Source organism: Brachionichthys hirsutus, unplaced genomic scaffold, assembly GCF_040956055.1.
Source record: "Brachionichthys hirsutus isolate HB-005 unplaced genomic scaffold, CSIRO-AGI_Bhir_v1 contig_886, whole genome shotgun sequence".
NCBI lineage: Eukaryota > Metazoa > Chordata > Actinopteri > Lophiiformes > Brachionichthyidae > Brachionichthys > Brachionichthys hirsutus.
The window spans coordinates 172,210-190,531 of record NW_027180363.1 but is presented as its reverse complement, the minus strand read 5'-3'; the positions used below and the strand labels follow the sequence as shown (position 1 = coordinate 190,531).

The window sequence follows — 18,322 nt, the reverse complement described above, 5'->3', positions numbered from 1 at the left end:
CCTTCTATGAAGCATTTTATTTCACCGAGCCGACCTGTTGTTGACTATGGAATTGCAGTTTATTATTTACTTTTTAAAATTTGGATTCAATCTCTAGATGATACGATGACTGAATGAATAAATATTTTAATCAAGCATCAACATTCTTATAATTATTAGAAAAGTAGATAGTAATGTATACAATTATTAAGTAGCAAGCTTTTTAAGTTACTAAGAACGTGTTCTGTTTCTGTATTTTCTTGCTGCACAGATTATGTACTGGTAGCAATTTGATTGTTAAATTTAAATATACAGTAATTGTAACCTCAAGCAACACATGCATGTTCTTTGAAAGTCGAGCCAGATTTTTCTTTCAAATCTATCAAAACGTTTTTCATTTGACAATATGTTTATGGATGGAAGACACTGTCAGATTTAGGGTAATATGTATGCACTGGTAATGTAAATGGAACAAAAAATTAAGATTTTTTCATGCTCTTGCTCTGTTATCACTGTGCAAAACGCGTTCTATTCATGTTTTCTGTGACGCGATGTTTTCATTTCGTGGCTGTGAGGAATTTTCTGAATGGCTTTTTGTGGCTGACAACCCCCACCCTTCCCCAGAATATTAACCAATCAATAGCCACTTTGGTAATTGGCAGACCAATAGAAACGCCTGTTCTTACACCGTTCGGTAACTAAGGACCGAGCGACAGAGCTCTCCGCCGCGTCCACGAAGAGTGTACCGCTGGACGAGGATTTCCCTTGGCAACCGTGTATAAAAATGAGCTATTACAGCATAAGGTAATATAATTAGTGCATTTTGTACATGTTAGTTGCTCTTATTCTATTTGCCAGCCCGTGAAATGAGAAGCAATGCGGTGTAGCAGCCGTTTTCTATAACCCGAAAACTAGTACCCCCAACTTTTATTAAGACACCATTGCTGAGAGCGGAGGCTGGGCTGATGAAGCGTTAGCTGGCTGTAGCTCCTAATGGCATTGGTAAGCTAGCTGCAACATTTCACAGCCGAAAAAGACCCAATTTTGTTTAAGTTTCTCATTTTCAATGTTATATGTTGGCTGGTCAATGAATGGCGGTATTTCTAATCGAGCTAATGGTCTTTGTGTCACAGTACAAATTTGTCCAAACAACTTTAAAGCCGAGAAGCCGCTCGAGTGATGCTTATAGCTGTAAGGCTACCATTCGTGTCTAATGTGCTATTAGGGTTTGCTCAGCGGTGTATACTAACCTTCAATATATAAAACAAAATCCAACCGTGTTTAGTTTCCATACAGCAACGAAGTAACAGTGCGACGTATTTGTCATGTTTTGCATTTACATGCATTTAAGATTTAAGGTCAAATAATTGTGCTCTTCCTCCTTGGATGTCTAAGTTTTGAATGTTTCTTTGCTTAATGGCAGTTTATCGAGTGTTCTACGTCACAGACAACATTATTTACAGTCGTCCGATCTGATTGTAATTATCTCTGAATACAGTGAATCGAGAGGCGTGCAAAAAACAAAACACGCCTGCGTCGTGTTCGAGCATGCCTTTCTGCAGGGGCTCTGCTGTGTGGCAAGCTTTCCTGTTGTGTTGCACATTTTTTCACCACCCGAATGAATAACTGCAGACAAAGATACTAAGTGCAAAACATGATTATATTATTGCTTTTCGTAAGGGTTGAAAGGAGGGATCTGATGTAGGCACGCCGACTGATGGTCAGACTTCAGACTCAGAATTCACTTCTCGTAACGCATTGCTGTTGTATTGTTTTCTTTTGATGTCCACTCTGCAGGTCAGACAGGTGTTGGACAAAGGTGTGTGTTTGTGTGTGTGCATAATGGAATATACTACTGTAAACAGTTTCAGGCATTTTAGATCTGCTTTTATTTTGCAGGAAGATAAAATCAAAGCAGCTCCCACCCTTTCCTGTTACATTCCTATTCCATCTCTTTGATTTTTGCCTCTGTCAAAAAGAGTTGGAGGCAATTATGTAGTTCCCATGTTTATTTGCTTTGCATGCTTACTGGTTGGTTTGTTTCCCCACAAGATGTCTTGGAATCTCAGCCCGTAGAAGAGTTGATTAAAATTTTAGGCAGATTCTGGATTACTCTTTCTTTTTGTTGTTAGAGAGCGCATTTTAATTTTGACAGTTGGCCAATAGCATGGAGAATAATGCTAGAACAATAAAAAAAATATACTTAATGCAGCTGTGGATTATGATTTGCATTTGAGATGTTAAAATAAAGACATTTTCAATAAGTTTTAAACCTTCATATTGCACCACAAAGCATGCATCTTGTTTTATTCATTGTTGAACTAGATAAAGCAATGACCTGATTGGTGCTTGTCACTTGGTTCTGGCTTGAAGGAACCGACACACCGCTGCAACCCCCCTTAATCTGTTCTCCCAGATGCTTAATCGACTGCGAGTTTGCACGAGGTAGACTCTTGGCTTTGTAATGTGAGACACAGCAGCCTCATTCTTGCAGCATGCCAGCTGTGATGCACTCTGATCTGTGAAGTTAGCGTCCTCTGTGCGTGTCTAGGTTCATGACTGACTCAGCATTTATAATGATCCACCTCCAAAGACAGTCGAATAAGATGCCGTTTTGATGCTTCCCTGCCTTTTTGTTAATCTTTCATGAATGTGATGCACACTGGTAACTGATAAGTGTTTTTGTATTAGAGTAGATAAGTGTTTTTGTACTACAGTAGAGTTAAGCTTTGAATTTCAAGAGCTCAGTGCCTAGTGGGTCACTTTCATTGCCAAAGTCTGATTAGACAACAGCTGAGGTTTCTTAAAGCTGCCTTAAAAAAGTAAAGCATCGCTGTGGAGGAGTTGTGAGTTAAGTGTGTTCCTTGGGGACCCCAAGGGAAATATCAACTCTTGTACCTCATTTCCATAGTTTGTTTTGTGCTCAGTAATTACTCCCATTGGTGGGTGATTCCCCTGCTTATCATCAGCTGATGTTAAATTGCATTTTGCTACTGTCTTTGAGGACAAACACGCTCCTGGTTTTCTCAGTGCTTTTCCTCTCCCACCTTTGTAAATAGGCTCAGAAAATGATCGGTAGGCTCTGGTTTCCTAGCAACTAGATTATGATTTCCATAGCATGTCTGTTTTTAGAAAGGGCAATCCGTCGGTTTGTGTTTGTTGAGTTACTGTTTGATTTTCGAATATTTTTATGTGGATCACAGATTGGAATTCTTACTCGTATGATGTCGACTGTCATGAGTTTAATCCAGTAATTTTGATGAGACATTTATTTCTAGAAGGCGTGCGGGCTATAAAAAGCTCAATAAATTCCAATTACTGCAAAAAAACTTAGACGCGAATGACAAATGTGGAGTCTTGTCATGAGTCAGAGGAAATGAGCTCCAACCGATTGCTGAGTCTTTTAGAAACTTACTGGAAAGCAGCCGGACAGTCCAATAAAGGAAGCAGTAGCAGCGAGTCTAATTTCATTCAGCTTGAGTGCTGTTAGGGGTGACCTTTGTGGAATAATTATTTAGGCTCCTCACTTGCATATCGAGATTCCCTCAGTGAATCCCTGCGTCTTGCCTTAAGTGTGAAGTTATGGAAACGGCCCCGAGCCTTCCAGCCTCAGCAGATCTCAGCAGATCTCAGCACTGGTAGCTGTCGCTCCCCTGGGTGGGACATAGCAACTCTTTCTCAGTCATATAGCAGCAGATATTGGAACCTTCAGAGCACTCAGACTTGGACTCCGCAGCGACTCTGAGCTCCAGTAGAAGAATATTTTTGTGGTACCGTAGATGGGAGAGCCTTGGCTTTCCTGCAGCTGCATCCATGGACGCTGTAAAGAATGGAGGATTTCAGCCTGTCTACAGCCGATGGTCATACAGGTATAGCCACACAGAAATGACGGTGGTGTTACTATAGCTGCAGTTAACGTATTCATTCATGTGTGATTTTATTTATTTACTCCTGGAGCAGAACTAGATCTTGCAATGGCGCACACACGTTTGTTGTATTGAGAGCTGCTGAGCGGTCGGGGACAGAGATCAGTGCGTCTCTAATCTTTCCTCCAAACGCTGCTCCATCCCTCCAGCGAGCCGAGTAGCCGAGCTGCAGTACCTCTCGCTCATGTTCCTGGCTGTCACCATATCGTTACTTATTCAGAGCTTCAGGCTACGACTCTGCTGTAACCAGAGTTGGTCATTTGTGTGTGTGTGTGTGTGTGTGTGTGTCACTGCACATATACCAACACGTGTAGTTGTTAGGTTGAAAAGTCTGATTGTATGATGCATCCGTTTTTAAAAGAGATGTACATGTCGGTAAAAGTCGATCACAGATCTAGTGGGCGGCAGAGAACAGCAACAACAACAATCGTTTGCTGCTGCAGCTGCTTTTCCTTAAAAGTCAAACACGGTTAGGATTTTCTTTCGACATTGAGACAGCGAGGATGTAGGGTTGGTGTTGGTGGTATCACTTGCATATAGAGACCAAAGCCTCTGCTCGGCGATGCTTGATAAACAGAGTGTTATCACGCTAACGACATGCGGGTTCAGTAACGGTTGTGGCAGACAGTTGTTGCTTCAGTGAACTATAAGCCTGCGGAACACTCGGTCCTGCTGAGCTTCACGTGCCGGAGACTTTGTTTTGGTCTTTTATTCTTTCTAAAATGTGATTTGGGCTTATTATTTGCTCTGGTTGCCATTTTGTCACCCATTTCATTTTGTCAGTCCTCTTTTATGCTGTGTCCTATCTTAGCTTGAAGCTCTGTTGCCCGTGGCAGACATTGTTCTGCTCATTGAAATTCCTTTTTGAAGTTGCAATGTGGAATTATTTCACTTAAAATGAACAATAAGCCGAATCGGATGTCTTCTGATTATAAATTTAATGCCATGCGATTTCATAATGGGTTTGAAATCCTGTTCCACCTTGGATCAACACTGTTGATTCAACAGTGTTATTATAATTACATTATTTACAGCACTTAAAGCTAGCTTTATACCAGGCTCTTTCAAGTATTTAATAGCATATTAGACATTTCACATGTCTTCTGAATGAACAATCTCATTTTGATGTGCAGCTCCAGACTAATTACGGTACACATCTCGGCCGACTCTTCTGTTAGTCTTTACAGCGCAGCGCTAAGGCCTCCAATCACAGTGGAGCCCTGGCAGCGGGTTTTTAATCACTGGTGGAGGTGCACTTTTGATGGAGCTGACAGCATGAATGTTATTTGGGCTACTCTTCACACGCTGTTAAGGTGTCAAACCTCTTTGCGGTTATGGCACTGTTCTAGCGTTGTGCAATAACAAAACATTTGAATCTAATGAACATAATATTACCATGGAAACCTGCTTCAGACATGCAACGAAGGGACAACAGTGGCGTGCCCTTCTCTCGTCACCTAAGCTGTGACGGACTAATGAAACATTGATCACCCACAGCTGTCTGTTGTGTCTGTATCGTCCATGTTTTCCGAGAACACTTGTGGCATTCTCTGAAACCACAACAGACCGAAGCACTCGTGATAATGCTCTGAAAAAGTTTGTCTTCAATGTTGTTGCAACAGTTCTGCAGCTGTTATCATCAGTCTAAATAATGTCTAAAGATAAAGCCTCTGTCATAGATTGCAACAATTTGGGTTTTGTTCAGACCTCGGATGAATCTGTGAAACTACATGTTGCCGGATTGTTGTGATTTTGTTGCTGAAACTATTCTGCTCTTTTCCACGTGACCTGTGCTGCTCTTCCTTGATGCCAAACTGTCCATTTTATTTTAAGACCCTCCAGCTCTGCCAGCTTCTCTACTAACTCGACAGTGAGGTAAGCACTAAGCAGCAAGTACATCGACACACATTCTCACCAAATGCTTTTCCTTTCACAGTTTAAGACTTGAACTTTCAGACTATTCGGCTGGATCTAAAGTCTGCCATGATGCAATTTAAAACATCATTATTATTACATTGTATGTACAAGTCAATGCACAATGTACTTACCCTACTATCAACAAATATTAGTTTCACTACCGGTAATTGATATCCAGATAGCTTTTAACATTGACCTCTTATTCAGCGTCTTCAAAGAACTACATAAACACCTCGCCTTGATTGTGTAGTTATAATTAAACATGGCCAAAGGACTCAGAGTTTAGCTGCATTTATAAAGGGAAAGAGAGGATTTGATCCACCTTGAACGTGTTCTGGGTGAACTACAGAGAACTAAAGCAATATTGTGTTTGAGTTTGATGTTATCAGTGGTTGTCTAGTGTTTGTTTGTAGGATGCGTCAGCCGTTAATCAGACTGAGCTTTGTGGTGTAGGGAACATGATCAATGGGACTGACCATCAGTTATTGATGTGTTATTCCTGTTATTGACACAAGCAGTTTGACGTGGCACATCAGGCCACATTGATTTCTCCCAGGTCTCGCTGATGATTGGACCTGCAGTGTTTGCCTTTCTCTTTCCTCACCGTCCTCAAAGACAGTTCCTAACATGTAATTAACTACCATCATCCACTCTGTATCTCTCCACCTTGTCACCAGAGAATATACTCCAGTGACCTCCCAGGAGACATGTGTTTGCAAATTTCAACAGCCAGGGATAATTGGAGGAGGATTTGTGAGCGATAATGGGTGCGTTTACATGGACACGTTTAACCCGGTTAAAATCCTGATCGGAATAAAAATGCTTCATGGAATAACCGGAATAGTCTAACCCAATCCAGCCTGATCCGGTCACAATTCTATCCCGATCGAGAGGGCTGGTTTATACCGATTTGTAACCCGGTCAGGGCGCATGAAAACACTTATTCCGATGTATCGGTACAAGTCGTCCTTACTGCGCATGTCTGTGACGTCAGCTACACGCCCTACTGCTGTTGCCGGAAGCTAGTTGAAGCAGAGCGAGCGAAAAGCACGGCGGGCGGAAGACAGAACCGGTCAATATCTGAGACAAACATGTTTCCGGAGACATTAAAGGAGGAAACTAAAAGCGCAAACGGGGAAAAGGAGCGAAATAACGCTGACGTTTCAGGCAGGAAAGCGCGGAGCGATGATTTGTTCACAGCGGAAGTTGCTACGCTACGCTTCTTCTTCTACCATTTCCGGTGCTTTTGGTCAAACTGCGCATGTCAGAATATTCTGTTCCGATCAAAAGTGTGATGCATGAACGCGCAAATCCTAATCGGATCGGATTTTTAGGGTCCGTGAACACGGCGCATCGGATCACAGTTTTACTGTGAACTCTGATCGGAATAAAGACATTTTGTCCGTGTAAACGCACCTAGTGTGACACACCGGTACGAGGTGACTCATTTTGATGTCGGCAGGTAATGAGTTCAGCAAGGCCTCTCACTGTTGGGCTATTGATGAGAACTTATTAGAGAAATCGGGATGGATGAGTTTTCGGAGCTCCTCACCTTTTGGCGTTGAGTGACTATCCTTCAGAGATGTGAGGTGTTTAAGAGTCATGTGTCATTACCTTCACATAACAACTGAGAATCATGTTATAAAAGAAAATAAAAAGACAGCGAGATGCTAATAGTTTGGATGTAACTATCTCTGTTCGCTGACAGATAGCAGCAAGATGGAGTTGTGTTTGATGGAGAATTTGTAACTCCGATGGCACAGACTCTTGCTGTTGCCCTTCTCTTTCCTCCTGGTAGCTAAGCAACATACACCCTGTCCCCCCAGATAGGTGTCCATAGTCAATTCCCAGAGGATTTAGACAAGAGGCATTCTCCCCACTAGAACTCCGTTCTTTTCATTTTTCTCATTCTTTTTTCTCTGAATGAGGAATGTAGCATTTCTCCAACAGGTTCGGAAGGTTACCTTTTTGCTTACATATTGGTAATTTTTTTGGTTTCAGCTTCTACTCTATGTAGGCTCACGATTAGCCATTTTAGTTTAGGCAGATAGTTTTCATTTTTACAGTGTCATTAAACCCTTTTTTAAAGCCATAATTGGCTTATTTCTTAAGGGACCATATCAAGTCTTTATCTTGTATTAAAGTTGATGGGGAGACTGACATTCAGTGTAGATCCTGTGTAAGATCGTCGTTACCCTTCATTAGTAAGGTTTCTTCTTTTTTCCTAGTGGCTTTGAGGATGATGGTTCCAGTCTCATGCGGCAGAAACTGGAGAAGCAGGTAGGAACCCACAAATGAAGAACTCGCACACACCTTTTGACAATTAACACTTCTGCTGTTTGTTTCTTATTCGACCAAGACTTGGATGTCAGTACTGTCATGTTGTTGAAGAGCATTTGGACTGCATTCTGAGCCTTGGATTATAGTCTGTTATATTTTCACCTTAAACTTGACTTTTAGTTGACGTGTGCTGCCACTCCGATGTCGCCGAGTGCTGGCAGGAGTAGCTCCAGTGGTACTCCTTAGAGATTAATGTTGTATTTGATCGCCAAGTCATTTGGAATTCTCATGCCTACTTATTCCTGAATAGGAATTGGTTCCTTTCATCCACCCGTTTTGTGTGTGTGCGGGTGTGCGGGTGTGTGCGCCCGCCCCGTGGCCCCACTGGTGCTCAGTTGTGCAGCATACTTTTAGTTGAGTCCGGCCAGCCTTGCTTGAGAGTCTTACGTAACTCACGAGGACATGCCCGCTTATTCCCAGTAGGGCCGGCACGCGTCACACACAGGTTCTGGAAATACGTACGTAAATATTGAACGAGAAAAGCCAGTTCATCCTTTTACTGTCGCTTCGCATCATCCTACCCTACATTTACTTGTAAAACGATGCGAATTGAGACCGGGAGCTCTCGGAGAGCTAATGACTGCTGATTCAGTTGGCGCACACACACAGCATGTGTATAATTTGAATGAGATCCATTTTTATTTTCCTGTTTGGTCTGTAGAGGGCGCTGCTGGAGCAGAAGCAGCGGAGGAGGCGTCAGGAACCCCTGATGGTGCAGCCCAACACGGAGGCTCGGCCCCAGCGCTCCAGAACTCGCCGTGGCGAGGAGCAGGCCCCTCTGGTAGAGTCCCAGCTTGGTATCACCAACGACGTCATCATGGAGGGTGAGATGATCACATGTTAAAACTTAAAGGTCACGTAAAAGACAGGTGCTCTCAATTTTCAAGCATTTTGTGTGTGTAGGAAAGATAAGTAAAATAATTAAGGGTTTGTGAGGCAGTGTTATAATGTGGCACTGCTGCTGTGAAAATACGACTGTGAAAAATGATAGCGTTACAGAATGATCAGTTCAATGAAACACAATAATTTAGAAATTATATTAATTATGTTATCACTCGGATTTGTTTTTTTAAAGGCTAATGTTATATCAGAGCAAAATCAAAAAGGATGCTGAATTACATTGAGTTCAAATATGGCTTTGTATTATGTGATATCAGGTGCCGCCGGTTCTATATCATACCCTCAGCCGGAGAACTCTGCCGTCATCTGTCATCTTCTGCCGCAGGTATCGATGGCCCTGCAGCATTCTTGAGCTCGGAAGCCCCTGATTCAGGAATGAAAATACAAATCGTGTCAGTCAGCCAGCCCCAGTTGGAGTCCAAGCCCCCGTCTCGGACACAAACTCGGTCCCAGTCAACTGCTGCTGAGGAGCCTGAGAGGGACGGGGACACCGAGACGCTGCTCGAGCCGAAGACAGATATCCACGAGTTACTGCAGAAACAAGGTGGGTGCCTGCAGAGTTTGGGGATAAAGGCCTGGGATTTACAGACATTTTAATATCTTCTAAAAAGTGAACGGGAACGTGACTAGATGGCTCCATTTTCATTTTTGGGGTCAACTGTTCCTTTAACACTTCAGGGCTGAGGGGAAATGCAATTTCACCAGCTTACTGAGATATCTTTCCATACCAGTGGCGCAATGTCATTCTCTGACAGCGCATTAACACGGCCTGTAGCTGTAGCCAAGAGCTGCGTCCTGCCTGATAAATCCAATTATCCACAAAGAGACGGATGTCTCGAGCAGTCTGGACCGGCTACAGTCAGCCAGGGAGTCTTTTGTACCAAAGTTAAAGACACAAAAATTAAACGTTTGCTTTTTTTTTCCTCCTGTTAATGGAAATGTTCACAGACTCTATCGCATCTTTCCATCTTCTCCCTCACCAGGTCTGTCCGGCAGCATGAACTTCGACGAAGCCAGCGACCAGGAGGACAACGTTGAGGAGGACAGAACACGTCCTCTGTCCCCGAACGCAGACACCAACAGACCCGCCTCTGCTGCTAGCAGCAAGGACAATCCCGTAAGCAGCTGAACACGCGCATCCAACAACTGGCTTTTACCACAAACCATAAATCCCCAATCCACATCCTCTATTTATTGTACCCAGGATGTGTCGACTCCCGGATCGCCCACGGCAGACGGCGCACTCCTGGATGTGGCCAATCTAGAGGAGTTTGTCTTGCGTCCGGCTCCCCGTGGTGCCGCTGTTAAATGTCGAATCTCTCGGGACAAGAAGGGCATGGACCGCGGCCTCTACCCCACCTACTTCATGCACATGGAGAGAGAGGACGGCAAGAGAGTGAGTGTGGGATGGGATGCTTCAGATTATTAGTCTATTTATTGATTAACCTGCAAGTATTTTGATGATCAGATTTGTGGACTTTTTACTTTTCTTTTGTCAAATGTTTGTAGGTTTTTAAGGTTAGAAATATGCTTAAATTGTTATTGTTATTCCCTGGCAAACTCTTTCCAACATAATCTAAACTTTATTCAACACAATATCCCCTCGTACTGCAAACATTTGAAACGATAGTGATCAAAGCATTCAGAGCTTATATGAGCTGCTGAGAGAATAAACCAGGTGAATATACACGACACAAATGCATTTGTCTTGCTCTCTGACTCATTCCAGGCGTTCTTGCTGGCGGGAAGGAAGAGAAAAAAGAGCAAGACTTCTAACTACCTTATTTCAGTGGACGCCACTGACCTGTCACGAGAGGGAGAAAGCTTCATTGGCAAGCTGAGGTAAAGCCACAGTCCACCCTTTATGCCGTTATCACTGTGCTGAAATTGCTGCCTGGCAGTTGACAAATTATCAATTTGCAATCAATAAGGTCCAACCTCATGGGCACCAAATTCACCGTGTATGACAATGGCGGCAATCCCTGTAAAACCCCCGAAGCACTGCTAGAAGACAGCACGCGACAGGAACTGGCTGCCGTCTGCTATGTGAGTGAAGACGAAGACGAAGACGACACACAACACACAAGTGTGTCTCCAGTTCATCACAACACTGAAATCCTCACATTCTTTGTGCTGTTTGGCAGGAAACCAACGTGCTGGGATTCAAAGGGCCGCGCAAGATGACTGTAATCATACCGGGCATGAACATGACTTTTGAGAGAGTCCCTGTGAGGCCTCAGAATGTGAGTCTGGTGGTCCTGGAAGTCATGTGCCAACCTCTGGAGCAATATTTGAGCTGACTAAAGGGCATTGTGTAGGATATGATCGTGAAGTGTTTTGATATGTTCTGCTTAAAGGAGCAGGAGAGCCTCCTGAGCCGGTGCCAGAACCACTCGATGGACAACCTGATCGAGCTGCACAATAAGGCGCCTGTGTGGAACGAAGACACCCAGTCTTATGTGCTGAACTTCCACGGCCGCGTTACCCAAGCATCAGTCAAGAACTTTCAAATTGTGCACGACAATGACCGTAAGTATCCTCCTGTCCTTGCTCGTGTTATCTTTTACACTTTTTTTCATTGTGAAAATGATGATTTGTTGCCAGCCGGGTTCAGTCTTAGAGCAATGACTATGGGCGTTTGTTTCCCTGGACTCCAGCTGACTACATCGTCATGCAGTTCGGCAGAGTGGCTGAGGACATCTTCACTCTGGACTACAACTACCCCATGTGTGCCCTTCAAGCCTTTGCCATCGGCCTGTCTAGTTTCGACAGCAAGCTAGCCTGCGAATGAAGCGGCGGTTTTAGCTCAGAACCAGCACCTTTCCCACCCTCCCTAAAATCCCTTTTTTTAGCAGCACCATTTTGGAGCTGATGACCTCAGTGCTCGCATCATCAGGAATCAACTGATATGAGAAACAGCAAGGACGCTGATTGCGACGTTCAAGACCTGCTCTGATCCAACAACCCACTTTATTTCTAAGTGGCAGGTTTATATTGCCATTTTTAGATCAATACCAGTTTGATATGTTTTGAACAGTGTATAAGTACACTTATACAAATTTAAAGGGGAAAAAACAAAACGTACATTTGTGCTTGAGACAGGGACTCCTCCCAGACCTCGGTTGCATCAAGAACCACAAACCTTTCATAGAGATTATTAATGGTTTGTTTTGCTTCTATTCACTTTTGATTTGTATATTTTGTGGGTTTGTCTGTTTTTTTTTTCCACACGGGCTGTGGCTCTGGGATCTCTAAAACAAGCTTTTAAAAAAAAGTGGAATTGCATAAAAGCATGGACTTGCCTCTGGCGCCCCCCTCAGGCCAAATATTAGAGTTACTGTATTTGAAAATTATAAACTAAGAAATGCAAATGGAACAGAAATCCTGCCTTTGTGACATGGTCTTGTTTAGTTTTGAGATCATTCTTTTATAATGTTGTTGTGCCTTGTTTTATTGTCGTGATGAAGGTTCGTTATTCAGAAAAGGTCTGTCTTGTGTGAATTTGATTCTCTAACAGATTTTTCTTTTGGATTATAACACTAAGAAAACTAAGAGGGCAAACTGAGGCAGCTGACTGCCCACAACAGTCGGTATAATTTATAAAGTGAATGGAGGAGGGCTTCTTGAGTAGATGGTGCACAAGAAATATGCTGGTTCCAGTCGTCGGTAAGATGTAACTCCATGCACACACAATAACACATAACATTATAAACTATTATAATAAAGCATTTAATGCTAAATGTGATTTGAAATGGAATTTTAAGAATATTATGTTAGGCATTAAAACTAAATTTTCTGTTTACATAGACAACACAGTAAAGGAAGTTGTTCAAAACATAATTTATGAACTATGAGAAATAAAAGGGATTTTTTTTATTCCAGATTCAAGTTTTGTTGAGATGGAGCAAGCCTCAAACCATCAATATAACTACCTGGTTCGCTCACTTAGGAACAAATATGGCTTTACATGATCGAATATAATCACAAAAGAATGTTAGTACTTCAGTTGGATGTATGTATTTGAAGGACAAGACTTTTGTATATGCAGTATGTGTTTGTCACTGGTCACAGTTACCTTAGTTAGCTCTAATCTGGATCCTTTAATGATTCAGTGGGACGTCCCATTGAAGCTGCTTTTATTTTATTTTATCCTTGCTTTTCCTGCACATAAATCCTTAATGGGCAAATTCAGATATCAGTTAATCCCAAGTAAGTTTTACAAACTTTCTTAGCTTAGCGTGTCCAACAAAGCAATGAATTCCTTTATAAAATGTGTGCAATAAAAAAAGACTGAATTTTAAGAAACGTATGTTTTAATTACGAAACGCATGTAGAACACATTCCAGTCTGTAATTTAAAAAGGCATAAGGCAGATGGATGTATTTTAAATAGATGTAAATAAAACAAATGATCAAACATGTTTAATGTTGAAATGTAAGAGATGAATGTATTCAGTGAACAGTGTATTTTCATAAACATGACAAATGTCATTTCATTCAGAAAACAAACAAAAGCAAAAGTTAATATTTCCATCAATGTAAATTGCTTGAATAACCAAAATAAAGGCATTTAGAAAGCGAAAGCCTGAACTAGATCTTAACTGCCTGCCCATGTTTTCACTGTTGTCCTCTCTTTCTATCACAGTTCAGTCTCTTTGGGCAGGACTTTGTACTTCAAACACGCTGGGTTCTGTGAGTTGGTCCACGCACGTGTCGTAGCGAACGCACTGCCCTGCCTTGGATTTCAGAGGCGGTGGTAGAAGGGCTTTCCAAGGCTCGCATTCCCCACCAGGACTTTGGCGAGGAACATGTGGCAGACCTCATCCGGCCCTGCAATCCTGCAACCCTGCAACCCTGCCTTCTATTCACTTTTGATTTGTATATTTTGTGGGTTTGTCTGTTTTTTTTTTCCACACGGGCTGTGGCTCTGGGATCTCTAAAACAAGCTTTTAAAAAAAAGTGGAATTGCATAAAAGCATGGACTTGCCTCTGGCGCCCCCCTCAGGCCAAATATTAGAGTTACTGTATTTGAAAATTATAAACTATGAAATGCAAATGGAAACAGAAATCCTGCCTTTGTGACATGGTCTTGTTTAGTTTTGAGATCATTCTTTTATAATGTTGTTGTGCCTTGTTTTATTGTCGTGATGAAGGTTCGTTATTCAGAAAAGGTCTGTCTTGTGTGAATTTGATTCTATAACAGATTTTTCTTTTGGATTATAACACTAAGAAAACTAAGAAGGCAAACTGAGGCAGCTGACTGCCCACAACAGTCGGTATAATTGTACTGGCGTAGCCAGCCAGCCAGGCAGGGTTGCAGGATTGCAGAATTTGAGTGTCAAACTAAAATATATTTTTTTATTCTGCCTTGTGTTTTTATGCTAAAAGCTTTTTGTACCATATAAAAAAAAAATACTATTACCGGTAAAAGAAATCTGAAATAAACTCCAGGCTCCGTCAACACCTTAAGACACGGCCTGTAAGGGCAAAGCTTTCCTTTTAATTGTATATATTCTATCCTATGTGATTTTATTTTGTTACAATAATTGCTCTGTGTAGCTACTTATTTTATCTTCAATCATGTTCTGCCTTTTTGTGTATAAACCAGACATTTTGAAGCACTCTGAGACACTCGACATACGTTTGAAAATTGTTTTCTGTATTTGTTCTCTTTTCTTCTTCAGTGTACAAGTTAATGAATATATAATCATTTACGTTACTATTCATGACACCAAGGCGAGAAGACAGTCTAACTCACAGCCAAAGGAGCTATTCGGTATTGAATTTTGGACAGAAAGCTGATAGCTGCAACATTTTTATTTGTAAATTAACATTTTAAGAGCACAATTTTTCTGACAGTAACTGCACACAAAAGCATATTTACTGTTTGCCACGTATCCACAACATAAGAGTTTGACTTGCAAGTTCAAAGGCATTTGACAAACTTCAATCAAACTTCAATGATAATTATTTTTCTCAGGCATCATTTACACAAAAATCATTCCAAAAAAATATGTTAAGCCATTTAAGGTGCCATCTGAAAAAAACAATTAACAAATCTTCACTAGTTTTAAAGAAAAAAAAAAGATATATAAGTTATAGGAAAACTCCTAACTGAAATTTCACAAACTGAAATGCTCCCAAGTTGTTTTGCAGTGAGGAAAACTAAAAACGAAGTGCAAATGTACTTCTAACTCTATTCAACCGCTTTCACAGACAGCTCCAGCGGTTTGATCGTTAGGGGACACTGCTGACAGCCCACCCAGAAGTAAGGGAAGACTCTCTCGGTGATGGGGTGCTTGAAGGTGTAGATGTGCGTGTTCTCGTGCGGATCGTAGAAAGACACACTCCCTCTGTCGCAATCCAGCTGAACTCTGACCTTCTGTGGATTCTTCTTCATGCCGAGCCTGATTAGAGGAGAGGTGCTGGCAAAGTACATTTTGTGGTAAAAGTACACGCACAGGTAGCCATTCTTCTGCACCGAAGCCACTTTCTCTTTTCTCTTGACGGATGCTTTGGCCACGCCGACAACCCACGCCGTGTTCTCGCCCACCCAGACGTCCCAGGTGTGCTTGCCTGAAGTGAAGCCCTCGCAGCCCAGCACGCCAGCGTCGCGGTCGTACCTCTCGGGGTTGTCGGGCAGCTTCTGCCTCTCGTCACTGTCGCAGACGCTGGTGAGGTCGTCTGACAGGACGAGCCACGGGGCGGCGGTGTTGGGGTCCAGGGTGACTGGGGCTGAAAGGAGCGGCACCAATGCCAGCCGTCAGCAGCGGTCCATTCGGCATCACGACCTTTTTTTCTCCGCCTCGGGAATATATAAAAACGTAGGTGGAAGAAAGCACACACTCACTGTATGGGGCGATGTTGCGCATCTTCTCCCACACACGGAAGGCCAGAGAGCCCACATATTTGGAGACGTCGATGAGGGCTCCGGGAGCCATAACAGGGTCTTGGATTGTGCAGCTAGTGTCACTCAGTTTATGCTTCTGCTTTGAAAGAAGCAAAGAGATGAAAAGTTCAAGGAGGTGAAATACTTTCGCTTTTCTGTGGAAAACACCAAAAGAATCATGAAACAGGCCGTTTTTTACGAATGCGTCCGTCTTCAGACTCACATGAAGAACGGAGATGCCTTTCAGATCAAGCCCTTCCTCCAAAGCCCTGATGGATTCAGAGACAGATGTTAGATCCCTGCTAACGTCTTCAATCTCCCGCGCCATCGCGCAACGCCTTTGCTCCTCCTCCGTCTTCAGCGCCTCCATTTGGGCCTCCTCCTCAGCTCGCAGGAACGAATGAAGCTTCTCAAACTCCTCGTGGGTTCGCCTCTCCACAAATCGGGCCTGAATCTAGAATAAAAAAACTCGTTTGAGCGTGGCCTTGAGCTGAATTAACTTCTTTTTTTTTTGAGAAATACTACACCTGAAGATATTCCATTGCGTCCTCGTAGTCTATCTTCACTTTGTAAAAAGCAGCCTCCTTTTCTTGCAACGAGCTGAGAGCCGACTTCATTTTCTCCTGCGGAGATAATGACACAACATGGATTTCAAAGCCTGTGGAAAGAAACGGAGAAAGAAAAGGTGGACGCTGCATCCGAAAAGAAGAAACGTCGGCTTCCATCTCTCTACCTTCACATTAACGACAGCCTCGCTGGAAGGACAGCACTCGTGCTGTTTGTGCTTCCTGGAGGCGTGGCAAACCACACAGATTGGCTCATCGTCCACCAGGCAGAAAAGCTTGAGCTTCTCCCCGTGGAGGGAGCACATCTCCCCCGGATCGCAGTACAGCTCCCCAGCATTCCCCGCCGGCGCCGCCTCGCTTTCCTCCACCCATGACTCACACAGGTTCTTGAGGGTGAGGCTGGGCACGGGGTCATCCGAAAAACTTTGCCTGCACAGAGGACAGTCCCGGGAATGGGAGTGGGCCCAGTACTGCACCAGGCAGGGTCCACAGAAGCTGTGGCTGCACTTGAGGACTACCGGATCCTTGAATATCTCGCAGCATATGGGACAGGACAGGTCCACCTCTGGGAGGGACAGCCTGCCAGCCATTCTGAGGGCTACAAGAAGGCAGGACAAAAACAAAGGTGCAAAGCTCTGCACAGCGAGATGCTTTGTTTACACCGACGAGCACTGACCTCTGTTCACCTCTGCAAGCCAAGGAACACGAGCCACGTCACTCCCACGAGAAAAGGTCCCAGCCACACATCTGTCGCAAGCATACGGGGCCTAGGAGTGAGCACTTCCTGCTTCCTGCTATGAGTCACCCAAAGGAGGCGGGGTCTCAGAGCCAGAGCATTTTAACCCTTAACTTACCTCACATCTTGTTTGCAGTCTGAATGAACTGATTGGTTTACAGGAGGGCAGCTCCTGAGGCCTTATTAAGAACCCTTCTGCAGAGCTCTTAATAACCCCTCCAATAAACTGAAATGTCAGAAGTCACTGGTCTAAATTAGGGGATTAAGGGATTAAGTTACTAAACAGCTCTCAGCATCCCATGTTGCCATCTGGTGGCTTCCTTCTCGGTCATGAAGCAGTTCTCTGAATAGATCTGCCTCTTTATAGTTCTGAGTGCTATCAAGTGATCCCTGTTGCATTTCAATTTGTGCTCATATGTTTGATTCTGAATATAATATCACTGCGACTATAAATCTCTCTATATCAGCAATTGCAATTGTTTTGTTTTCATTGCCTTTTTTATAATACAGAAGCCTGTAATTGCCTGCTATTCTTTTGAATTGCTGCAGAGCCCTGCTCTTCTTGATAAATGCACAACTTTAGAGCTTCCGTGTGCCGGTTCCATTTAGCTAACTTGGGGCTTCGTCAGAACCACCCACATCCTCTACTTGGCCACTTTGATTGTAGCCAATTAACCAGACTTGACAAGTACTTCTTGCTTTTTGTTTAGCAAGTTGAGGTTGGATAAGTCTTTGCAGAGGCTATATTTGTGGTGTGAGTCATGATGCGTGAAGACAATGTAAAGGTTGGGCATGTAGGACTTAGGAGGACTTAGGTGGAATAAAAATATTCACAATTAACAGTGAGCAAAACGGCAGAAACCAATTTGCAAAGCTAATAATATAGTAAAACAAAAAGGATGTATCCTCATTTCAAGATGAACAACACAAGGTTGTTTCACTTGATGGATTAAATTATTTCCAGTTATTTTATATGGGATAAAATGCATTTGATATAAGAGTGATTTGAGTTATGAGCTTGGTCCAGGAACAAATTATACTCGCATGCCAAGGTACGCCTGCTTATATTC

At 43.0% G+C, this 18,322-nt stretch overlaps 2 protein-coding genes across 2 annotated transcripts; one reads left to right on the top strand and one right to left on the bottom strand.

The window, feature by feature from the left end:
* Nucleotides 1-3,792: 3,792 nt before the first annotated feature.
* On the top strand, nt 3,793-11,853 carry LOC137914094 (tubby-related protein 3-like). The gene is made up of 12 exons (XM_068757714.1): nt 3,793-3,848; nt 5,739-5,780; nt 8,051-8,102; nt 8,824-8,986; nt 9,388-9,606; nt 10,046-10,179; nt 10,267-10,458; nt 10,792-10,904; nt 10,994-11,108; nt 11,207-11,305; nt 11,420-11,591; nt 11,720-11,853. The coding sequence occupies exons 1-12, from the start codon at nt 3,793-3,795 to the stop codon at nt 11,851-11,853; spliced, it is 1,491 nt and encodes a 496-aa protein (XP_068613815.1).
* A 2,902-nt stretch (nt 11,854-14,755) lies between these two features.
* On the bottom strand, nt 14,756-17,251 carry LOC137914086 (E3 ubiquitin-protein ligase TRIM35-like). Its single transcript, XM_068757706.1, has 6 exons — nt 17,193-17,251; nt 16,684-17,114; nt 16,478-16,573; nt 16,174-16,404; nt 15,912-16,047; nt 14,756-15,796 (listed from the first exon to the last, which is right to left on the bottom strand). The coding sequence occupies exons 2-6, from the start codon at nt 17,104-17,106 to the stop codon at nt 15,258-15,260; spliced, it is 1,425 nt and encodes a 474-aa protein (XP_068613807.1). The 5' UTR covers nt 17,107-17,114; nt 17,193-17,251; the 3' UTR covers nt 14,756-15,257.
* Nucleotides 17,252-18,322: the final 1,071 nt, after the last annotated feature.

Bases quoted from the DNA above. Each gene is read 5' to 3' on its own strand.
- LOC137914086 (XM_068757706.1), bottom strand. From the start codon at position 17,106: ATGGCTGGCAGGCTGTCCCTCCCAGAGGTGGACCTGTCCTGTCCCATA. The intron at 16,405-16,477 runs GTGTAGTATTTC...TTTTTATTCTAG, and splicing joins ACGCAATGGAATATCTTCAG to ATTCAGGCCCGATTTGTGGA. The intron at 15,797-15,911 runs GTGAGTGTGTGC...CGCTCCTTTCAG, and splicing joins GCGCAACATCGCCCCATACA to CCCCAGTCACCCTGGACCCC.
- LOC137914094 (XM_068757714.1), top strand. From the start codon at position 3,793: ATGGACGCTGTAAAGAATGGAGGATTTCAGCCTGTCTACAGCCGATGG. The intron at 8,987-9,387 runs GTGAGATGATCA...CTTCTGCCGCAG, and splicing joins CAACGACGTCATCATGGAGG to GTATCGATGGCCCTGCAGCA. The intron at 10,905-10,993 runs GTAAAGCCACAG...GCAATCAATAAG, and splicing joins AGCTTCATTGGCAAGCTGAG to GTCCAACCTCATGGGCACCA.